Source organism: Coregonus clupeaformis, chromosome 18 (genome assembly GCF_020615455.1).
Source record: "Coregonus clupeaformis isolate EN_2021a chromosome 18, ASM2061545v1, whole genome shotgun sequence".
Taxonomy (NCBI): domain Eukaryota; kingdom Metazoa; phylum Chordata; class Actinopteri; order Salmoniformes; family Salmonidae; genus Coregonus; species Coregonus clupeaformis.
In genome coordinates, this window is record NC_059209.1 from 6,220,314 (window position 1) to 6,243,594 (window position 23,281).

Consider the following 23,281-nt stretch of genomic DNA (forward strand, 5'->3'; position numbering starts at 1 on the left):
CATGCAAGCTTTCTATGATTACATAAGAAGACATTTATAGTTACAGTAACCTCAAAATGTAACCATGGATGTGTTACTCATGTTAAGGTTGAATAAATACTGTTAAATTAGTTTGTAAAATAGCTTTAACTTTAAGCTATTTACTGTATTACAAAAGTCATATTGAATTGTGTTTGGTTGACAAGCAACCAAATATCAACATTTAAAGGAGATGTATCTAATGCTTGGATAGTTTCATCTGAGCCACTGGCTTAATCCTATTTTTGAACTTTTATTTTTGGTTTAGTTGGAGACGTGACTCTATACTGAACAAAAATATAAATGCAACATGCACCAATTTCATTGATTTTACTGAGTTACAGTTCATATGAGGAAATCAAATAAATTGATTAGGCCCTAATCTATGGATTTCACGTGACTGGGAATATAGATATGCATCTGTTGGTCACAGATACCTTTTTAAAAAATGGGCCTCACAATGGGCCTCAGGATCTCGTCACAGTATTTCTGTGCATTCAAATTGCCATCGATAAAATGCAATTGTGTTCGTTGTCCGTAGCTTATGCCTGCCCATACCATAACCTCACCGCCACCATGGGGCACTCTGTTCACAACGTTGACATCAGCAAACCGCTCGCCCACACAACACCATACACCTGGTCTGCGGTTGTGAGGCTGGTTGGACCTACTGCCAAATTCTCTAAAACAATGTTGGAGGTGGCTTATAGTAGAGACATGAACATTCACTTCTCTGGCAACAGCTCTGGTGGACATACCTGCAGTCAGCATGCCAATTGCCTGCGCCCTCAAAACTTGAGACATCTGTGGCATTGTGTTGTGTGACAAAACTGCATGTTTTAGAGTGGCCTTTTATTGTCCCCAGCACAAGTTGCACCTGTGTAATGATCAAGCCGTTTAGAGAGACTCAGAGCTAGAAAATTGTATATCATACACTACAGTTAAGGAACAATGGGAAAGTAATTCTGCTTTGAAAGTTGATAAACTTGTAAACTCACTTTTGAGAAAATGGCCCTTGAATGTTTTGGTAAACCTACTGGAGAGCTCTTCTTTGTCTACACCCATTCAGCATCGTTCACACCCTCTTCAGCCTTAGCGAGACCCAGCTCTTTAAGGATTCACATGTGAGGCCATGTACTAAACAACCAAAGATTTCAAGACTAGGCTGGTTTATACTACGGGTGTGTTCCTAAATTCAATCTGGAGTGCCAGATTGTTCGTTCAGAGCGGAGCATTCAGAGCGCACACTGGACGCTCTGACCGAGGAGTAGGGTTGATCTGAGCATTCTGACAACAGCAGTCAAGCATCCAAGCTAACTGGCTAATGTTGGCTAGCTTGCCAGCTACACTACCATTGAAAAGTTTGGGGTCACTTAGAAATGTCATTGTTTTCAAAAGAAAATCATTTTTTTTGTCCATTAAAATAACATCAAATTGATCAGAAGACAGTGTAGACATTGTTAATGTTGTAAATGGCTATTGTAGCTGGAAACGGATACTTTTTGATGGAATATCTACATAGGCGTACAGAGGCCCATTATCAGCAACCATCAGTCCTGTCTTCCAATGGCACGTTGTGTTTGCTAATCCAAGTTTATCATTTTAAAAGGCTTATTGATCATTAGAAAACCCTTTTGCAATTATGTTAGCACAGCTGAAAACTGTTGTACTGATTAAAGAAGCAATAAAACTGGCCTTCTTGAGACTAGTTGAGTATCTGGAGCATCAGCAATTGTGGGTTCGATTACAGGCTCAAAATGGCCAGAAACAAATAACTTTCTTCTGAAACTCGTCAGTCTATTCTTGTTCTGAGAACCATGAAGGCTATTCCATGCGAGAAATTGGCAAGAAACTGAAGATCTCGTACAACGCTGTGTACTACTCCCTTCACAGAACAGCGCAAACTGGCTCTAACCAGAATAGAAAGAGGAGTGGGAGGCCCCGGTGCACAACTGAGCAAGAGGACAAATACATTAGAGTGTCTAGTTTGAGAAACAGATGCCTCACAGGTCCTCAACAGGCAGCTTAATTAAATATTACCCGCAAAACACCAGTCTCAACGTCAACAGTGAAGAGGCGACTCCGGAATGCTGACCATCTAGGCAGAGTTGCAAAAGGGTTTTCTAATGATCAATTAGCCTTTTAAAATGATAAACTTGGATTAGCAAACACAACATGCCATTGGAGCACAGGACTGATGGTTGCTGATAATGGGCCTCTGTACGCCTATGTAGATATTCCATTAACAATCAGCCGTTTCCAGCTACGATAGCCATTTACAACATTAACAATGTCTACACTGTATTTCTGATCAATTTGATGTTATTTTAATGGACAAAAAAATTGCTTTTCTTTCGAAAACAAGGACATTTCTAAGTGACCCCAAACATTTCAACGGTAGTGTACTTCCAGACACAAATGAGAGAACAGCTCACTCTGACCATTTTACTCGCCCTAGCAGAGCTGGTTTGGCTGTTTTTATGTTATCCAGAGCGTTGGTGACTGTAACAGTGCTGCTGGCAACAATTTAATTGTGCTTTTTTGCCAACGTCTACTGACACTGGCAATATGCAATGGGTGTTGAATGTTCGGAAATTCGTCAATTATTCTGCGCTCTGGCACACAGACGAGAGTGCTCTGAAATCGGAGTAGATAGCCAGAGCAAATTTACCAGCTATGTCTATAGACAGTTGTCGCAGTGACATCATTAACATTCTATTGAAATGGATACTTGCATAGTGGAGTCTTTTGTTTAGACATGTAGCTAGCTAAACAATGAACCATAAACCCAACTCATAACGTTACTACCCTGCATTAATCTGCAGGTAGCTAACCAACCAGGTTCAATGTTAGCTAGCTAGCTAACATTAGGCTATAACTAGAAATGCAACTGGCTCTAAGATACGAATAATATTACTACACAGATCAAACATGTAACGTTAGCTAGTGAGCCAGCCAGCTAACGTTAGCTAGATAGCTAACAGTACGCTTTAACTTACATTTTACATTTTTTTACATCCAGAGCGACTTACAGTTAGTGAGTGCATACATTTTTCATACTGGCCCCCCGTGGGAATCGAACCCACAACCCTGGCATTGCAAGCGCCATGCTCTACCAACTGAGCTACAGGAGGGCAACTTGAAATGAAAACAACTTTCTGACAAAATTAGAAACGTGCAATATCTGAAAATGTAGCTAGCTAGACTATTTTATCCGTATACATGGATGGACGCTTCTCTCTCTCTGTCACGGATGCCATGGTTGCCCTTAGTTTGAAGATGTAATCCGGAGACGTGTTTTATACAATAGCCTTCTGTGTGTTCTCTTTTTGACTCCCTCTGTATATTTGCAATCAAACGCCAGAATTTTCTCCATCTCCTTAGCTATCATACTCTAATTCCACTGGGCATGATTTCAAAACTCGGTCCTCCAGAAAGTGGAGAGCAACACCTTTGCAGTTCTACTACGTGATATCTTTTTTAAAAAGCTGGTTAGAAAGGATTACCTACACGTCTGACCAGCTCATGTTATAGACAGAAGCGTGCTACATGGCAGACCAATCCGAACTCATCTCTCGGCATGTCCAGCCCAACCATTATCTCAGCCATTCATGATCTCAGCCAATCATGGCTAGCGGGAAGATTCCTGTCTTTTTCCATGGCTAAACCAACTAGGTTCGTAATTTAACAATTGTATTTGTATTTACAGATGGTATACAAGTTTGTCATTAAGGCACATGAAAGTTCACATGTTCCAGAAGGCATTTCTGCAAAATGTTTACGTTCAAATGGCTCTCCTGTGAAGTAGTGACACGCGACATACGCCTAGTTTCCTGAAACGAGTCACATTTGGTCCAGACCAAAAATCTACGTCTGTGGACGTTGAAATCAAGGCCGGTCTGGACTGCACAAAAAACAAAAACGTCACTGTCAGTCCATGTTTAGTGGGTAGTAAACCCTACCTGGTTACAATGAGAGCAAGATCATTTGTATTTGTCTTTATTTGCAAGTCAAGCACCGATCATCATTTCACAAACGTATAAATAAAGCCCCTAAAATTGTATAAAAATACAAAATGGCTGGAATATGAAATGGTTCGATGAAAACATGGCTAATGTTATCAAAAGCAAAGGAAAGCGTTATTGATCAAAGTTACAGGGATGCTGGCCCATGTTGACACCAATGCTTTGCACATTTGAGTCAAGTTGGCTGGATGTCCTTTGGGTGGTGGACCATTGTTGATACACACAGGAAACTGTTAAGCATGAAAAACCCAGCAGCGTTGCAGTTCTTGACACACTCAAACTGATGCACCTGGCACCTACTACCATCATAGCTGTGGGAAGTAGTTTGGGATTGTATGTTTTATTTTCCCCCACACTGGAGCATATGGGTCCGCTAATACAGGACTATTAAAGGCCCAGTGCACTACTTTTATGAAAATCCCCCCCCATGATAGATATTATTTTGTGTGTTTTTTATTCTGATTTTTCAGGGGGTTCTGCAGCACACACATCACCCCTACTTCCCGTGGCTATGACTAACATACACCGTTCAAAGGCACTTCAATATTTTGTCTTGCCCATTCACCCTCTGAATGGCACACATACATAAGCTATGTCTAAATTATCTCAAGGCTAAAAATCCTTCTTTAACCTGTCTCCTCCCCTACATCTACACTGATTGAAGTGGATTTAACAGGTGACATCAATAAGGGATCATAGCTTTCACCTGGATTCATCTGGTCAGTCTATGTCATGGAAAGAGCAGGTGTTCCTAATGTTTCGACCACTCAGTGTATAGCATCAGTTTAACTTTAAAATGATGTTTTCTCTAATTCGAGTGCTGTACGGACCTTGAGTTCTCACATTCTGCAAACTCCACTCAGGCCATAAAGTTTCCTTCCAGCGCGGTCGTCTCTTCTCCGCTATTTCCGCTAAAATTGTCACATGACAGATAAAGATCATGGCATAAGGCATTCACTTCACAATCTTTCTGTGATCGTTGAAAAAAAGACTGTAGGCTACTCCATCCTCCGATTACGACAGGAGGTCAAAATGTTAACATGCCTCCAATTCGTCAAGAATGTTTGATATTTGAGGAATGTATATGTAGCAGACGCAGTAACGTGCAGGAAAACAGGAGTTATAACTATTTGGGGACGACTCCCAACTCAATCACGGGATATCCTGCTAACTGGAGCGAATAGTTGATCTAGGCCTACGAAAGAGGAGAAAAGTACATTTGTAGGGAAATGTAATGCTCAAAACAATGTCTGAACCAGATAAAAAGGAAATAACTCCAGAAGAGGCGCCTGAAAATGGAACGCGGATAACAAACATTGGAAATACATCTGAAACTGTTAATGGAAAGACAAAGGATGTAAGTGATACTTTGTAGCCTATTGCTGACATATCACTTATTGGTGCTCCGTTACATTTCCAAGTCGATACATTATATAGTATTTTCTTTCTGTCACTGTCTCATCACAAGACCTCCTACTTAAGTTGTTTGCGTTCGTGCAGAGTACCGTATGTACATAGTTTTATAAAGTTCTTCTAGGCTACTGTAGGCTATGTGTATTGTTCGAAATCATGATAATAATGCATGAAATAATCATGCATCAATAGTGCATAAACTATAGGCTCGCTTACTGGCATGGCAATAATCAGTTTTGTCACAGCCAATACATCACGCTTGTTTTTCCATTAACGTGTATATTATACATGTAATCAACATGTTTGTATTTGCCTGTATTGGGCAGAGCCCAAATTAGAATTTTGGTTCATTACACACTACTTAATTATCTTCAGTGATTTAATGTGTTGACTTGACACTTATCAGACTATGTACATTATACATAGTCAATGTCCCTATTTGCTCTATTGCTTTATTGACATCAACACGGATCCGACCTATATGGATTCATATGATCATAAGCTGTACCCATTACATGACTTTACCTGTTGGATCACACACTTCATTTCTCATCCAGCGCCTGTATTTTTCATGCATTTTTAGAGTAGGAGTGCTTATTTGGGATCACAGTTTTGGCTTTTACATGGACAGGTGGGAGCTGATCCTAGATCAGCATTCCTACCTTGAGACACTTAATACTAAACAGTAGGGTCTATATGTATAATCTAGATATGGCTATGATATTGCATCTATACTAAAGCTTTATTTGCGTAGAATATTCACCAGCTGCTTTTCTTGTCTGTGGGGGTGCTCCAGGATTTTGACCTTGCAGCAGTGTACCTGTCAGACGCCCAGTATAACAGGAACATCTTTTTCGACACAAAACCTCAAGCTATAAGGTAGGTAGAGATGGTTATGTTTAATGATGTTAGGTTATAGCTGTTGCCAGATGGTTATGTTTAATGATGTTAGGTTATAGCTGTTGCCAGATGGTTATGTTTAATGATGTTAGGTTATAGCTGTTGCCAGATGGTTATGTTTAATGATGTTAGGTTATAGCTGTTGCCAGATGGTTATGTTTAATGATGTTAGGTTATAGCTGTTGCCAGATGGTTATGTTTAATGATGTTAGGTTATAGCTGTTGCCAGATGGTTATGTTTAATGATGTTAGGTTATAGCTGTTGCCAGATGGTTATGTTTAATGATGTTAGGTTATAGCTGTTGCCAGATGGTTATGTTTAATGATGTTAGGTTATAGCTGTTGCCAGATGGTTATGTTTAATGATGTTAGGTTATAGCTGTTGCCAGATGGTTATGTTTAATGATGTTAGGTTATAGTTGTTGCCAGAGCATTCAACTTGTTGAATACATCCAAATCGACAGAGCATGTATTAGAAGAAATAAAAATAGATAGAATCTTGTCACTTGTAGCTTAAGGATAGTAGTAGAGGTAGTCCTGCTATCATAGGCCGTGTTTGTATTTGTGTGTGTAACAGTATAAAAAAAAAAGACAGTCATCAGAAAGAAAGAGAGAGAGAGAGAGGGATATCTATGGTTGAAGATATTGGATAATTCCACTGAAATATGGATTCTGGTTGTTGTTGTTTTTTCCACAGATTGTACTTGCTCTATAACCACTGGGGGTTGCAGATCCTGGTGTATGCCTTCATCATAGTGGACCTGGCTTTGGCCATCTTTGAAGACCCAGCAGTTGTTCCTCTGCCAATATGGGTAGATATCCACAATGATATTCCTCTCAGCTTGGTGCAATTCTCAGTCTTTTTAAACGCCAATGTTTTAGCCCAGAGATAATGAAGCATTCCATGCGCAGTATGTAGGAATTTCTGTCTCTTGAAACCTTTACTAATAACCCACTTTCTTTAGGCTTGTTTTATTGCTCTTTTCATGTTTTAAATCTATCCACAGTTGTCCAACAGTTGTATTATGTGTAGCACTGTGTGTGACCTCTGTTTTTTGATGAGAGTACCAGGGTCGTGTTCAGTAGGCCTAGGGCATGTTGCAGAAATGTTCTGAAACAGAAATGTTCTTATTGGACAAGTTCATGTAGCCCCTCTGTTTCAAAGCATTTTTTCCTGTTTGCGCCAAATGAACACCACCCCAGTCAAACTTGGTTGAATTGCAAACAATTGGTTGTGCAAATGTAATCTTTTCCTGAATTGATAGTAGCCACACGTTTTTGTCTCCCTCAGGCGACCTCAGTGATCGAGCTTGTCTGTCTGGCAGCCTTCACTGCTCGGCTCGTGCACTACGCCAAAGTCATCCCCCGGGAAAGGTTTTGGAAAGACCCCAAGAACATCTGCATCTGTGTCATCATTTTGGTAGGAGCGACTCAACTACTGCAATGCAATTATTTTTAGGTGCAGGAATAATGCACAGGGGAACAGCGGACCTCTAATTTCTTATCTTTATTATTTTACAGCCCTGGTATACTACAGTTTAGGGCGTGCATATTACCCTCATGTTCTTTAGTGCAATACAATATAGGACAATACAACTTTATTTCTCCAACTACTACATCGGAAATTCCTTGTCTGCTCTGCTCCTACCTCTCCTCACAAGACATGAACACTAGGGTCATTGGGATCCAGTGCTTTTGGTTCAGTATGCATATCTCTATCAAGGTACAGGTACCTAAATAATACATTTTAATTTATTTGAATGATTTTATCCAGCGACAGCTTATACATATTCTGTATATATGAACAATGCTGGAATGAAACCCACAACCAAGGTATTACTAACATGTATTAGTCTGGGTCGTTGAAAGACACTGATCTTGGGTCAGTGTAGTATTTTCCCCCACAAATGGTTGAGGTTAGGATTGGGGGAGGGGAATCTGATCCTAGACCTGTACCTAGAGGAAACTTTGGTCAAGAAGGAATTGGGAAACCCACCCAGTGACTCAGTGTAGCAGCATTTGAAGGAACTGTATTACAAGTTGAGAATGTGCTGAGAAGTGCTTTGCACATTGTTGTGAATAAACCTTTAGCCCGAAGTTTCCCTGTGTCAGGGATTCTCAACTCCTAGTTACTTCCTAGTGTTAACGCTATGACTCGGTTTGATTCTGAATAAACAAATGACTCATTTTGAGTGCACTGTTGTACACCGCTAACTCCTGTATTGACCATATATGCAAACATGTATTGATAGCAATAGATATGTAGATATAGATAGTATATGGCAGCTATAGATGGTGAAACATATTTCAATGTAAATTGTATGACTGGGGTGGTGTTGACTTTTGATTGAGCAGTGTGTGGAAAAGTGGAGCCCAATGTTGGAATTGGTCTAGCTTCAAGCCGTCATGCTACTAGACCAATTCCAACTTCCAACACTGGGCTCCACTTGAGTTAGTTTCTGTGTGAGAATTGCTATGAAATAATCCAAAATGCTGAATTGCAAATCAACCACTAGCCATTACTCTCACCCACTTCAGGATTGGATAGATGGAAACAATATGACTACAATACAATAACCACACTAAATCTATGCAATCTACTTTGATCTCCAGGAATCGTTAGAGGTCCATTTTGGAAATTAGCATACAACTTTGAGTAACTACTCCCATTACAAAGAAACAAACAGGGTACTAATTGAAGTGTTTCCCTTTCTCAGCTCTCACTTGTTGACATGATCATTTATGGGGCGTTGAAAGCCACGGGTTTCTACGCTGTCCGCTGGTCACGGGTACTGAGGCCCCTCCTACTGGTCAACATCACTGAGGGACGACAGGTAAAAACTCTCTCCTTTTTTCTCCGTCTCAGTTAATGTATTGTCTGTCTGTCACACACACAAACACAAACACCATCTTCCCCCTGATTCAGGGGGGTTGGGTTAAATGCGGAAGACACATTTCGGTTGAATGCATTCAATTGTGCAACTGACTAGGTATCCCCCTTCCCTTTTATCACTCACTCACATTCTCTCTTTCTTCCTCTAGCTCCGGAGAGCATTCCGAAGCATCCGAAACGCACTGCCTCAGATCCTCTATGTCTTCCTGCTCTTCATGTTCAGCGTGCTCATGTTCTCACTCATGGCCCTCAAACTCTTTGGGAAAAGGTAAGTCAGGATCAGGAAGGTCCTGTAGTCATATGGGCATATGTTTGCCAGCATTGTAAGCTCTAGAACAGGGGTGACCGTCTTGTCTGCAGAGGACTGGTCTGAGTGCAGGCCTTTGTTCCAGCCAAGCAGTAACACATCTGATTCAACTAATCAACTCCTATATATCAAGACTTTTATTAGTTGAATCAGGTGTGTTCGTGCTGGGTTGGAACAAAAGCCTGCACCCATGCCGGTCTGATATAGTTGGCAAGCAAATAATTATTACCAAATGCGTAGCACTTCATAAAGTTGCACTGAAAACTACTGTAGTTGCCTCTATAAGAGCAGGTCTAGGATCAGCTATTCTGTCCCAATTCCCAAACCTAATCTTAACCATCAGACAGAAAAGCAGTGCTCTGAGGGGCTATGTCATCCTACACCAGCCTTGTGTGGTTAGTAGAGCACATCCATCCATACTTCCTGTTTGCAAAGAGGGAGGGGACTAGGATCAAGTTGCCCTTAGACACTCATCCAGGGTCATTTCTGCAGTTGACCGGCTAATGGTGAAGGTTCATGTTTTTTTTTGGGGGGGGGGCATTGTTGTTGGACGTAATGCAAACCAGATTTGTGCTGCTTCTTCCTCCATAGGGACCTTAAAACAACAGAGGGACGCCCCTATTTCACCAACTATCTGGAGATTGTATTTGATCTCTATGTCCTAGTCACTACTGCCAACAGCCCGGATGTCATGTGAGTACCCTGGATATATCCACTATCCAACCATATTCCTTATGATTTTTATTATGAATTTATTGTGATAATTTTATATTTATGCTTTTGTTATGAAATCTAGTAAGATGTGAATGCTTCTTTAAAGCTAGAATCCTTAATTGAAAAAATAACAAAGCTGTCACCACACCTCTGTTTTGGTAAAAAGCCTAGGAATGGGCATGAAGAAATGTAACCACTGTCAAATTCCTAGACAGAGCTATGGATGCAAGGGCTGACCATCCACTATATCACAATTATAGTTTTAACCATGTTTTGAGGCTAGACAGTGTTGTTTACATTGTTTACAAACATTGGAGTAAAAACAATCTTATATTTTGGGTTCTGATGGAGTATGACAGTTGGACTAAGCTCATGAGGCATTTATAAGTTATATCTTTAAGAATCAATGGGTATATATCATTAATTTATAAGTCCAAAAATGGATGTAGCATTTAAGGATTCTAGCTTTAACTGTATGACTTTTAATTTGTAGTACAACTTTAAGTACAACATCCCCTTTCTAGATACACTCAGTGGCCAGTTTATTAGGTACACCCATCTAGTAGCGGGTCGGATCCCTCTTTGCCTCCAGAACAGCCTGAATTCCTCGGGGCATGGAAACGTTGCTCAAGGGTCCAAACGCGTGCCAGGAAAACATTCCCCACACCATTACCCCACCACCACCAGCCTGTACCGTTGAAACCAAACAGGATTGAGTCATGGACCCATGCTGCTCCAAATCCTGACTCTGCCATTAGCATGACGCAACAGGAACTGGGATTCGTCGGACCAGGCAATGTTTTTCCACTCCTCAATTGTCCAGTGTTGGCGATCGCGTGCCCATTGGAGCCGCTTCTTTTTGTTTTTAAAGTTGATAGGAATGGAACCCGGTGTGGTCGTCTGCTGCAATAGCCCATCATTCTCAGTAAACCCTAGACACTGTCGTGCGTGAAAAGCCCAGGAGGACGGACGTTTCTGAGGTACTGGAAGCGTCGCGCCTGGGACTGACGATCATACCACGTTCAAAGTCGCTTAGGTCACTTGTTTTGCCCATTCTAAAGTTCAGTCGAACAGTAACTGAATGCCTGTCTGCCTGCTTTATACAGCAAGCCACAGCCATGTGACTCCCTGTCTGTAGGAGCAAACCATTTTCTTGAACGGGTGGGGTACCTAATAAACCTACAACTATTTTGCTGGGAGTAGATTATACTTGCATTGATGGTGACACGTGGTGGTTTTTGCCTACTGAAGTTGAATAAACTGGTTGTTAGTCGCTCTGGAAAAGAGTGTCTTTTAAATGACTAAACTGTAAAATATCATATGAGTCATTTCATTGTTTCATCTTTAATATACAGACACACATCTTGATGTATTTTTGTCTTTATTTCCCCACGTAGGATGCCAGCGTACAACTTCAGCGTTTTCTTTGCCGTGTTCTTCATCATCTATATCCTCATCAACACGTACATCTTCATGTCGGTGTTCTTGGCGGTCGTGTACAACAACTACAAAAAGTACCTGAAGGTAGAGTGGGCGGACAAGACAATGATAGAAGCTCAGCATGATTTCTTCGCAGATTTGCTCCTTTTGTTGGTTCTGATATGGTTTGTTCCATTCTGTGTAGAGCGCGTCTGAATGAGCTAGTAGAACGTCGCATAACTTTTGTAGGCTGTTGCTTAAAGGTAGCTATTTTGAGTGCTTTTGTTATGGGTTTATTATGAAATTCAATACTGGTGACTTTAAAATGTAAGTAGCCTTGGCTTGTGCGAGACGGAATGGCTCATAGAAGCAGGAGCCTATCTCCTGTGTCTGTAGCTTAAGGCAGCTTGGTGTACAAGTACACCCCCCAAGAAAGGACGCTGGTCTATCGCTGGACCTTACCCTCAAATCTCCTTAATGCTAAGTGCCAAGCAGAGACCCATCAGGTCCCATTTTTACAGTCTTTGGTATGACTCTGCCGGGCATCGAATTCCTAACCTTCCAATCTCAGGGCGGACACTTTAACCACAAGCCCACTGAGTTGGTGAGAAAAGTGAGTGGCTGATAGTTGTGTGGTGTCAAAAAGGACTCATTATGAAACTATAACCCTCTCATCACTTTCCCTAGGTGGGTGTTAGTACTCTAAAGTCTACTTTGCTTCATCTTCACTGATCTGAGGTTATAGGTCAAGTGAAGTCACTTCACCCATGTGCTTTGGGGTGAAGTTTCCTCTAGGTACAGGTCTAGGATCAGATTCCCCTCCCCCAATTCTAACCTCAACCATTTGTGGGGGAAAATGCTACACTGACCCAAGATCAGTGTCTAGGGGCAACTTCATCCTACTCCTATCCTATGTACCCAATCAGGAAGAAGTACGGCTGCTCGTCAGGGCCAAGAGGCACAAGATGGTGCGTGCCTTCGGCGTGCTGCAGGAGAGGAAGGGAGAGGAGGAGCCTGTGGTAAGCCAGGCCTGTTGGAACCAGCTTGTGCGGTTGGTCCAGCCGGACATCAGCAACGCCCACAGGGAACTGCTGTGGAGTGTCTCCGACGACAACAACAAAGGCTGCATAGGTGAGTGGGTGGAGTCTACGTCACACAGGGACCCACACAAAGAGGTTACATGCTGACTAAATTGCAGATTGCAGATGACTGCCAGATCTCACAACGCCTGGATAGGTGTTTAATGTCAGCTAACATCCACATCATATGATATAGCCATCTGAAGCCCGAATTCCCAGTCACTGACATAGTACACAACCATTGGTTCATGGAATGTAACGGCTGCAATGTAGTCGCCCTGGAACGCGACCATAGTGTTACCCAAGCAGCACCTTCTTTGAGCTGAAGCCTTAATTGATTCATTTCATCCATCCACCTGTGCAGGAAAAGTGGCATTTGTTCAGCTGGCGGACCTCCTGAACATCCAGGTGATCATGATGAAGTCACGGCCTCACCCCCTCCAGACATGGCTACCCTCTCTCTATCTCTCCTCACCCAGTCGTCTCGTCTGCCGCATGGTCCAGCACAAGTGAGTGCAGCCAAATACGTTACTCAGCAGACGTACAGGGAAGAGGTTCGGGGGAGCGTGTGAAAGTATCTGAAAGTGTGTGTGTGTGTGTATATATATATATATATATATATGAAAGTAATTCAGTGTTTCTCAACCAATTCCTTGGTAAACCTCATAATGACATCTTTTTTTAACTAGTTCTTGTTTGTGGTGATATAACTTCAATCACTTTTGCCCGCTATTTACTAGATACCTTTCAGCGTCAGAGCTGTGGTATAGTGGTAACATATACAACTCCCTACTGGAGACCAGGGTTCAATCCCTCCCTCTACCCTTCCCACTGTTTCTCCCACTTGCGTGTTAAACACCTAAAAATTACTTTAAAAAATCAAAACTTCATTTTCGTTGATGCATACATCAGTTTGCTAGACTCCTTTCTTTGCCAAAATAAGATAACTTTAAGATCCATTTGGTACATTTTGACTTTGGTATTTGACTGGTCATTGGTATGTCCAGTATTTGTGGTTTTTCCTGTGGGAACAATAGCGTTTATTTTCCAAGTGAGCCTTGAAACTTTACAAGAGTTGTAGAATGTGTGTTAATTTTATGACGTCTGTGAAAGATGTGACTTATAAACGTTCACAAGTCACTCATTATATAATGCTATACCTCTAAAATATAGTCCAGATAGCTAGAACATGGTTGACATGAACATTGTTGACTTGAACATGGTTAACTTAAGACTAGAGTGTGGGGCAGCTGTAGTGTGTCTATGTGCGCTTATATACGTGTAGGTCTCATGTATATCTTTGCGTTTTTCTTTCCGTGTGTGTAATATCCAGGGCGTTTGTGTACACCTACGACCTGATCATCCTGGTTAACGCGGTGTTCATCGGTCTGGACGAGGACGACCCGCTGATAGCCAACGTAGAGTGGGCTTTCCTGGTCCTCTATCTCCTAGAGATCATCCTCAAACTGTACAGCTTTGAACCCCGCGCCTTCTTCTCCAGACACCAGTTCTGGAACTGGTGAGAAGCCCAAGCATTTTTGTCCGGTTACGCGGGCAGCGATTTTAAGCCTAGTCCTGGACTAAAAAGCATGCTTACTGAAGAATCTCCATTGAGCTTTCTTTTTAGTCCAGGACTAAGCTCAATCTGAATCTGGGAAACCAACCCCTTATGTAGCCAGTAGTAGTATACAGTGGCTTGCGAAAGTATTCACCCCCCTTGGTATTTTTTTCTATTTTGTTGCCTTACAACCTGGAATTAAAATGGATTTTTGGTTTTTTGATTTACACAACATGCCTACCACTTTGAAGATGCAAAATATGTTTTTGTGTGAAACAAACAAGAAATAAGAAAAACAGAACTTGAGTGTGCATAACTATTCACCCCCCCAAAGTCAATACTTTGTAGAGCCACCTTTTTCAGCAATTACAGCTGCAAGTCTCTCGGGGTATGTCTCTATAAGCTTGGCACATCTAGCCACTGGGATTATTGCCCATTCTTCAAGGCAAAACTGCTCCAGCTCCTTCAAGTTGGATGGGTTCCGCTGGTGTATAGCAATCTTTAAGTCATACCACAGATTCTCAATTGGATTGAGGTCTGGGCTTTGACTAGGCCATTCCAAGACATTTAAATGTTTCCCCTTAAACCACTCGAGTGTTGCTTTAGCAGTATGCTTAGGGTCATTGTCCTGCTGGAAGCTGAACCTCCATCCCAGTCTCAAATCTCTGGAAGACTGAAACAGGTTTCCCTCAAGAATTTCCTTGTATTTAGCGCCATCCATCATTCCTTCAATTCTGACCAGTTTCCCAGTCCCTGCCGATGGGGAAAAACATCCCCACAGCATGGTGCGAGGTGTTGGGTTTGCGCCAGACATAGCGTTTTCCTTGATGGCCAAAAAGCTCAATTTTAGTCTCATCTGACCAGCGTACCTTCTTCCATATGTTTGGGGAGTCTCCCACATGCCTTTTGGCGAACACCAAACGGGTTAGCTTATTTTTTTTTTTAAAGCAATGGCTTTTTTTCTGGCCACTCTTCCATAAAGCCCAGCTCTGTGGAGTGTACGCCTTAAAGTGGTCCTATGGACAGATACTCCAATCTCCGCTGTGGAGCTTTACAGCTCCTTCAGGGTTATCTTTGGTCTCTTTGTTGCCTCTCTGGTTAATGCCCTTCTTGCCTGGTCTGTGAGTTTTGGTGGGCGGCCCTCTCTTGGCAGGTTTGTTGTGGTGCCATATTCTTTCCATTTTTGAATAATGGTTTAATGGTGCTCCGTGGGATGTTCAAAGTGTCGGATATTTTTTGTATAACCCAACCCTGATCTGTACTTCTCAACAAATTTGTCCCTGACCTGTTTGGAGAGCTACTTGGTCTTCATGGTGCCGCTTGCTTAGTGGTGTTGCAGACTTTGGGGCCTTTCAGAACAGGTGTGTATATATACTGGGATCATGTGACACTTAGATTGCACACAGGTGGACTTTATTTAACTAATTGTGACTTCTGAAGGTAATTGGTTGCACCAGATCTTATTTAGGGGCTTCATAGCAAAGGGGGTGAATACATATGCACATACCACTTTTCCGTTATTAATTTTTTAGAATTTCTTGAAACAAGTTATTTTTTTCCTTTCACTTCACCAATTTGTACTATTTTGTGTATGTCCATTACATGAAATCCAAATAAAAATCCATTTAAATTACAGGTTGTAATGCAACAAAATAGGAAAAACGCGAAGGGGGATGAATACTTTTGCAAGGCACTGTATAATTTGTTGTTTTCCCTTCAAATACTTTGAGCGTTTGATTGAACCTGCCTGGCCGGGGATGGGCAGGGTCTGCACTTTGGTGACTATTCAATTGGTTCCATTGTGTCAGGCAAGCTCAATCAAGCACGGCTAAAGTTGAAAGAAAGAAAACCAATACTATTTGAACCCAGATCTGGTCAATATTAGAAGCAATGTTTTATGTTCCCCTTATGCCATGTAGATGCACCATCCCTAATTCTGTGTCCAAGGCTTGTTTACTTAAGTGGTACTAGCGGATTAGGTATATTATGATTTGAATTGCAATGAAAGGAGACCGCTTCTGCTTGGTTTAAATACTTGTGTAGTAAGATCTTCCTCCCCACTATCCACACAGGTTTGACACCATCATCGTCATCACTGCCTTAATAGCTATGATCATCAATTCAGCACTGAAATTATGTAAGTAAAACCTAAATCTGTGTCAGGGAAGGGAAAAGGGATACCAAGTCAGGTCTTCCGCATTTAACCCAAACCCTCTGAATCGGAGAGGTGTGGGGGGCTGCCTTAAGTGACATCCATGGCATTGGCGCCTATATGGGCCATGTTCCTGGACACAGACCAAACCTAGTCCTTGATTAGAATTACATTAGATTCTCCATTGAGCATGGTTTTTAAGTCCAGGATTAGGCATAATCTGTGTCCGGGAAACCGGCCCAATATGTCTTTAAATCTAGCACATTGTGTTATCATGGATCATATCATATCACTTCCACTCTTTACTCACAAACAGTAAAGGTTATTTTTCTTTGTTACGGGCTCTGCAGCAGTGTGCCTGCATTGCAACCATCAATGTTTTAGGCCTACATTTCCGATTTGTAGACCACCATGCCATTGAGATAGTATAAAAAAAATGACAGTAAAAGTTATTAAGGCAAATACAATAAACAACTTAATTGTCCATTTTGTCTGGGGTTTGCTGTTCCCCATGAGCCCCCCTCTGGTGGTGATGGCGGCTCATTGTTAATGTTGGCTGCTGTTGACCATTGCGCTAACATTGGGGTTTTACATTATGTCAACGCTGTGCTGGCTCTGGGGAGCAGGAGTGGAAGGTCACCCATAGTAAGCCTCTCATTGGTTTGTTGGAGTCATCCTATTGTTTCTGTTGCCCATATATTTTTGTCTTTTTCATGTGTTATTTTAAACCTATTGATGATTGTCTGTTGAATGATGAGTCGTCATCATGTTTCATTTGAAAATGAGTAAAAGTACAATGAAAGACAAAAATAAGATGGTACTTTATGAATGTTTTTTTGGATAGATGACTCTTGATAGATACTCAAATTAAATTATTGAAAAATCAGTATAGTATATAATTTTACATTTTAGTCATTTAGCAGACGCTCTTATCCAGAGCGACTTACAGTTAGTGAGTGCATACATTTTCATACTGGCCCCCCGTGGGAATCGAACCCACAACCCTGGCATTGCAAATGCCATGCTCTACCAACTGAGCTACACGGGACTACACATAATAACTTACATTGGTAGTGGGTGGCATACTTTGGCGATGGATGAGGTTTTTCCTACTTTTAGGAGCTTGTTGAAAAGCGCTATAAATCAAACATCTGCTTCCTATGTAGACTTGGGATGATGTTTATTTTCCTTGTCCTTTTTTCATTATGCTGTCTGGTGCACTCTACTACAGCAAATGATTTTGCCCTCCGAGTCTGCCTTGCGTTCATGTTGGGATGTTCATGTGTTTTGTCCCAGCTGGAGGCTACACCAGCCGTCAGATCCTGGACATTGTGTTCATCCTGCGCATCCTGAGGCTCATACGAGTGGTGGACAGCATCAAAAGGTTAGGAGGTCAAGGACTTCCATTTCCTGTATGAGCAGGGTCTGGTGTGTGTGTCTGTGTGTGCGCTCATGTACGCGTGCATGTAAGACAGTTTCAAAAGAAAGATGTGAAACATTATCAAACTGTTTGCCTTAACTGCCAGGGCTAGTATCTGCAGTAGCTACTGTGACAAAATGAATTTGCAGAAAGTCCTATACAAGTCAGATATGGTTGATTTTTGATATTCTCATTCATAGACTTGGAACTCATATTCTTCCTGATGTTCTTTCTCCCTAAGGTTTCGTGCCATCATCAACACCCTCATCAAGATTGGACCGACGATACTCACATTCGGACAGCTCATCGTCGTAAGTTGTTTGTGTGTAGTAAAGTTAAATTACACCAAGAAGGGAATGTGTTTATTAAGGATATTTATGGACCAAAGTGTGACCCTATTCCTGCATATTGAGCTTAAGGTGCCAATCAGCAGTTGAAACAATACCAAAGTGTACTCGCCACTGTTTCACTAAAAAGCTGAGGGATGGGACTGCAGAAATGTAACCACTCTCAAATTCATAGACCAAGCAATGGATGCAAGGACTGGCCATCAATGATATTGTAATTAAAGTTTTAATCATGTTTTGAGGCTATTTAGTGTTTGTTTACATTTACTTTGTTTACAAACATTGGAGTGAAACAAGCTTATATTTTGGGTTCTAATGGGGTACGACAGTTGAACTAAGCTCATGAGTTTGACGCTTGTAAGGTAATCAGATGATTTCAAATGTCAAGATGAATCAAATTCCCAATCTATCAGCTGTGTATGTCCAGCTATAAAATGCCTCAACCCCAAATGAATGGAAAAGATAAGAACTACAATTGTGTGGCGCTTATCTCTTTCGTTCATTTTGGATTATGCCATACATCTGAATCTACAAAACAGATGGTCTTGGTCATTGACTCATATTTAAATTACACTGAAAACATCAGACAATTCATATTTGAGTGAAATGTCCCTTCAATATTTAATCCTGTGTTGCAACTGATGATTGATTGACTGCATAGTTGTCCCATATACAGTACATTCGGAAAGTATTCAGACCCCTTGACTTTTCCACATTATGTTACGTTACAGCCTTATTCTAAAATTGATTAAATTGTTTTTTCCCTCAATCTACACACAATACCCCGTAATGACAAAGCAAAAAAAGGTTTTTAGAAATTGTTGCAAATGTATTACAAATAAAAAACTGATATCACATTTACATAAGTATTCTGACCATTTACTCAGTACTATGTAGAAGCACATTTGGCAACGATTACAGCCTCAAATCTTCTTTGGTATGACGCTACAAGTGTGGCACACCTGTATTTGGGTAGTTTCCCCCATTCTTTTCTGCAGATCCCCTCAAACTATGTCAGGTTGGATGGGGAGTGTCGCTGCACAGCTATTTTCAGGTCTCTCCAGAGATGTTCGATCTGGTTCAAGTCCGGGCTCTGGCTGCGCCACTCAAGGACATTCAGAGACTTGTCTCGAAGCCACTCCTGCGTTGTCTTGGCTATGCGCTTAGGGTCGTTGTCCTGTTGGAAGGTGAACCTTCGACCCAGTCTGAGGTCCTTAGCGCTCTGGAGCAGGTTTTCATCAAGGATATCTCTGTACTTTGCTCTGTTAATATTTCCCTCAATCATGACTAATCTCCCAGTCCCTGCTGCTGAAAAACATCCCACAGCATGTTGCTGCCACCACCGTGCTTCACCGTAGGGATGGTGCCAGGTTTCCTCCAGACGTGACGCTTGGCATTCAGGCCAAAGAGGTTTGGTTTCATCAGACCAGAGAATCTTGTTTGTCATGGTCTGAGTCCTTTAGGAGCCTTTTGGCAAACTCCAAGCGGGCTGCTTTTTACTAAGGAGTGGCTTCCGTCTGGTCACGCTACCATAAAGGGCTGATTGGTGGAGTGCTGCAGAGATGGTTGTCCTTCTGGAAGGTTCTCCCATCTCCAGAGAGGAACTCTGGAGCTCTGTCAGAGTGACCATCGGGTTCATGTTCACCTCCCTGACCAAGGCCCTTCTCCCCCGATTGCTCAGTTTGGCTGGGCGGCCAGCTCTAGGAAGAGTCTTGATGGTTCCAAACTTCTTCAATTTAAGAATGATGGATGCCACTGTGTTCTTGGGGACCTTCAATGCTGCAGAAATGTTTTGGTACCCGTCCCCAGATCTGTGCCTCGACACAATCCTGTCTCGGAGCTCTACGGACAATTCCTTCGACCTCATGGCTTGGTTTTTGCTCTGACATGCACTGTCAACTGTGGGATCTTATATAGACAGGTGTTACTTACCAAATCATGTCAAATCAAGTGAATTTACCACAGGTGGACTCCAGTCAAGTTGTAGAAACATCTCAAGGATGATCAATGGAAACAGGATGCACCGGAGCTCAATTTTGAGTCTCATAGCAAAGGGTCTGAATACTTATGTAAATAAGGTATTTCTGTTTTTTTATTGTTAATACATTTACCAAAAATTCTAAACCTGTTTTTGCTTTGTCATTATGGGGTATTGTGAGGATTTTTTTGAAATGTGTAACGTAACAAAATGTGGAAAAACAGACGGGGTTTGAATACTTTCTGAATGCACTGTATTTCTCAGGTGGTCTATTACATATTTGCCATGGTGGGAATGGAGCTGTTCAAAGGGAAAATCCGCTTTTTCGAGGCTAACTCCACTGATCCGGATAAGGCATTCTGTGGAAACCCCCTGCTCAAAAACTCAGCATTCGTCAAGCACAACTACTGCAAGAACAACTTTAACAACGTGGTTTCTTCTTTTATCCTTCTACTGGAACTCACCGTGGTCAACCAGTGGAATGATATCCTTTTCAAAGCATGGGAAAATACATTGAGATATTAAGCTAAAACAATACTTTTTATGTGCTCTTGTGAAAATGTTGCTCCAAGATAGAAATCTTGAATCAGAATTGTAAGGTAAGCTGTGTTCACTGACTAAAACAGTCAAAAATACATTACTTTACAGTAGGTTGGTGTGTAGAGAGTTAAACATGAGTTTAAATTGCAATATAACTCCTCTTTCTTTACTAAACAGTCTTCATAGCTTATTTTAGGATCCAGACAACTGGGTAATTTCTGTGTTTCTCAAAGTTGCCAGGCTAACTTGACCATTCAGTGGAGAATTGTTACTATTTTATTATTTTCTTTAATGTTGGTCCCACTGCTGTCCAGCGGTTTCACCACAGTCACTCACATCTCAGCCAGGATGTTCTTCGTCCTCTTCCACATTGTAGTCGTCATCATCATTATCAAGTAAGAACAAGTCTCCTTTTGAAATACTGAGAACCAAACAAACTTTTCTCAATGATACTCTATTGCTGAATAAAAAATCGACCCCTACACCCCAGGCACTTCTGTAGATCTAAAAGGATTAGACAAGTTTAAGCAATATGGTAATAACTTCACTTTGCCTTTTGATTTGCTTGGTGGAATGTCTGCCATATTGCTTATACCTATCCAATAGTTTCAGATCTGCAGTGCCCAGTGCCTAGGGGGCAGTGATAGGAATACATTTGGAACCCAGCATAGTATGACTTTGTATTTCATAACTCTCTCGCTCTTTTTGAGAATTGAGTATCACATGCCTTTTTTTCCTCAGTATTTTCATTGCTTTCGTCCTGGAAGCCTTCTTCGTGGAGTACACCGTGGACAGAAGTAACCTACAATCTTCTCTGGAAAAGAAAATTGAGGAACTGGAATTGGGCGTCAAACAGTACGTGCCTGATAGTTTTGCAATTGGAGAATAATCATGTTTTATGCCTTGGGTGGGCTTGATTTCGTATTGAGTCAGAGGGGTGAAAGTGTAGCATGCATAACTTCCTGTAGCCATGAGTCATGTTCCAAGCTAAACCACATACAGTATTCATGATGCACTGCCTTCAAATAAAGGGTTTGCTAATTGTTCATGTTAAAACAAAGGGTTTGCTAATTGCTTATTGGCCAGTAGATGTGGCAGACTGGGGGTGTGTTCAGTGAGGTGAAACGTTCAGAGCATTGCAGATAGAAATGTGATGAATAGAGTTGATACGATTTCCTATTCAACATGACAATCATATCTGCTCAATCTACGCAAAACATTTCGATCTGAACGTTATGTGATGATGTGTCCTCCTGAACAGCCATGTTTATCTTGTTTTATTGTGCTTTCTCTTTGTGCTAATCAGAGAGAAACTGGATGGAAACTTGGTGGATGCCATGGAAACGAACGACAATGATATGGGCACCTCTGAGTCGACCAAGGGAAAACCTGCACTCATGTTCAAGATCGCCTCTAAAAGTAAGCTTTGAGGAGAATTAATTGTAGCACTGTCTGAATCACCTGTATGGTGGTATGATACATTTTATACCTTGGAAATCTATGAATGTGTATGGCAATTAATGCATTTTCAAATATTATGGCTGCTATACAATGTTATGAATTCTGAATGCACAATGCATCATAGAATCACATAGAATCATCATAGCTATACCGTATGTGATGAATTATGATTTACTACCTGGAAAAGGGTTATCAAAAACCTGGGTTGTTTTCAATAGGAAACAGCAAAAGATTTAGCAAAGGAAAATATACATCTGCGTTTTTGTTAGACACGTTCAGGTAGTAGCCTACCTGAATAGGGCCTTTTTAACAATCTGTACTGACATCAGCTTTCTGCCTGCTTCCTCCCAGGATACAAAACTGTGGACGGTTTGTTACAGAGGATGTTTGAGGCGGACCTAGACCCAGAGGACTTTGCAGAAGACGAAGATTTCGATCCCAATAACCCATCGACTTTGAACTTCCCAAATCCAACCTTTGATTCTGTATAGCCGTGGTCAGAAAGGGAATAAATACTCTAATTTAGCTTTCTGTTTTTGTACTGAAATGCCTTATATTATCATGCCTAATGTATCATAAAAAATACTATATATTATGAAATATTTCTAGAGGTTTATGTAAAACACAATACACTATAAACGGGTAACATTCCAAAATAGCTCGCTATTTTGATCTCTTTCATATACTGCTTTTTGTAAATATCTTGACAACACAATCCACATTCATAAAAAATGAGATTTTATTCTTGTTTGATGATCGCTATGTGAAGTTATACTCAAAGGAACAGCATTTGATCATCTATCATGAAGGGAAAACTGAAATTATATAAAATGGAATATCTACTGAGGTAATTTGCCGCAGCATAAAAGGTTGTTTCTTTTGTCTGTTTCTTCTATTGGGAAATCTGACTCAAATACATGCTGTATGTAGAGACTTTACTCTCAACTATTTATATTGTCATTTATGGACAGTTTCCCAGATACAGATCAGGCCTTATCCTGGACTAAAATGCATGTTTAATGGAGAATCTCAATTAAAATGGGTTTTTAGTCCAGGA

General features: G+C 41.2%; 1 protein-coding gene across 1 annotated transcript; it reads left to right on the top strand.

The window, feature by feature from the left end:
- Positions 1–4,835: 4,835 nt before the first annotated feature.
- LOC121572362 (two pore calcium channel protein 1) lies at positions 4,836–22,749 on the top strand. Its single transcript, XM_041884421.2, has 19 exons — positions 4,836–5,400; positions 6,253–6,335; positions 7,054–7,168; positions 7,648–7,776; positions 9,074–9,190; positions 9,399–9,517; positions 10,148–10,249; positions 11,668–11,794; positions 12,616–12,820; positions 13,133–13,277; positions 14,102–14,287; positions 16,399–16,463; positions 17,775–17,862; positions 18,140–18,209; positions 20,488–20,707; positions 21,068–21,158; positions 21,505–21,618; positions 22,070–22,182; positions 22,576–22,749. The coding sequence occupies exons 1-19, from the start codon at positions 5,278–5,280 to the stop codon at positions 22,713–22,715; spliced, it is 2,352 nt and encodes a 783-aa protein (XP_041740355.2). The 5' UTR covers positions 4,836–5,277; the 3' UTR covers positions 22,716–22,749.
- The last annotated feature ends 532 nt before the right edge of the window (positions 22,750–23,281 follow it).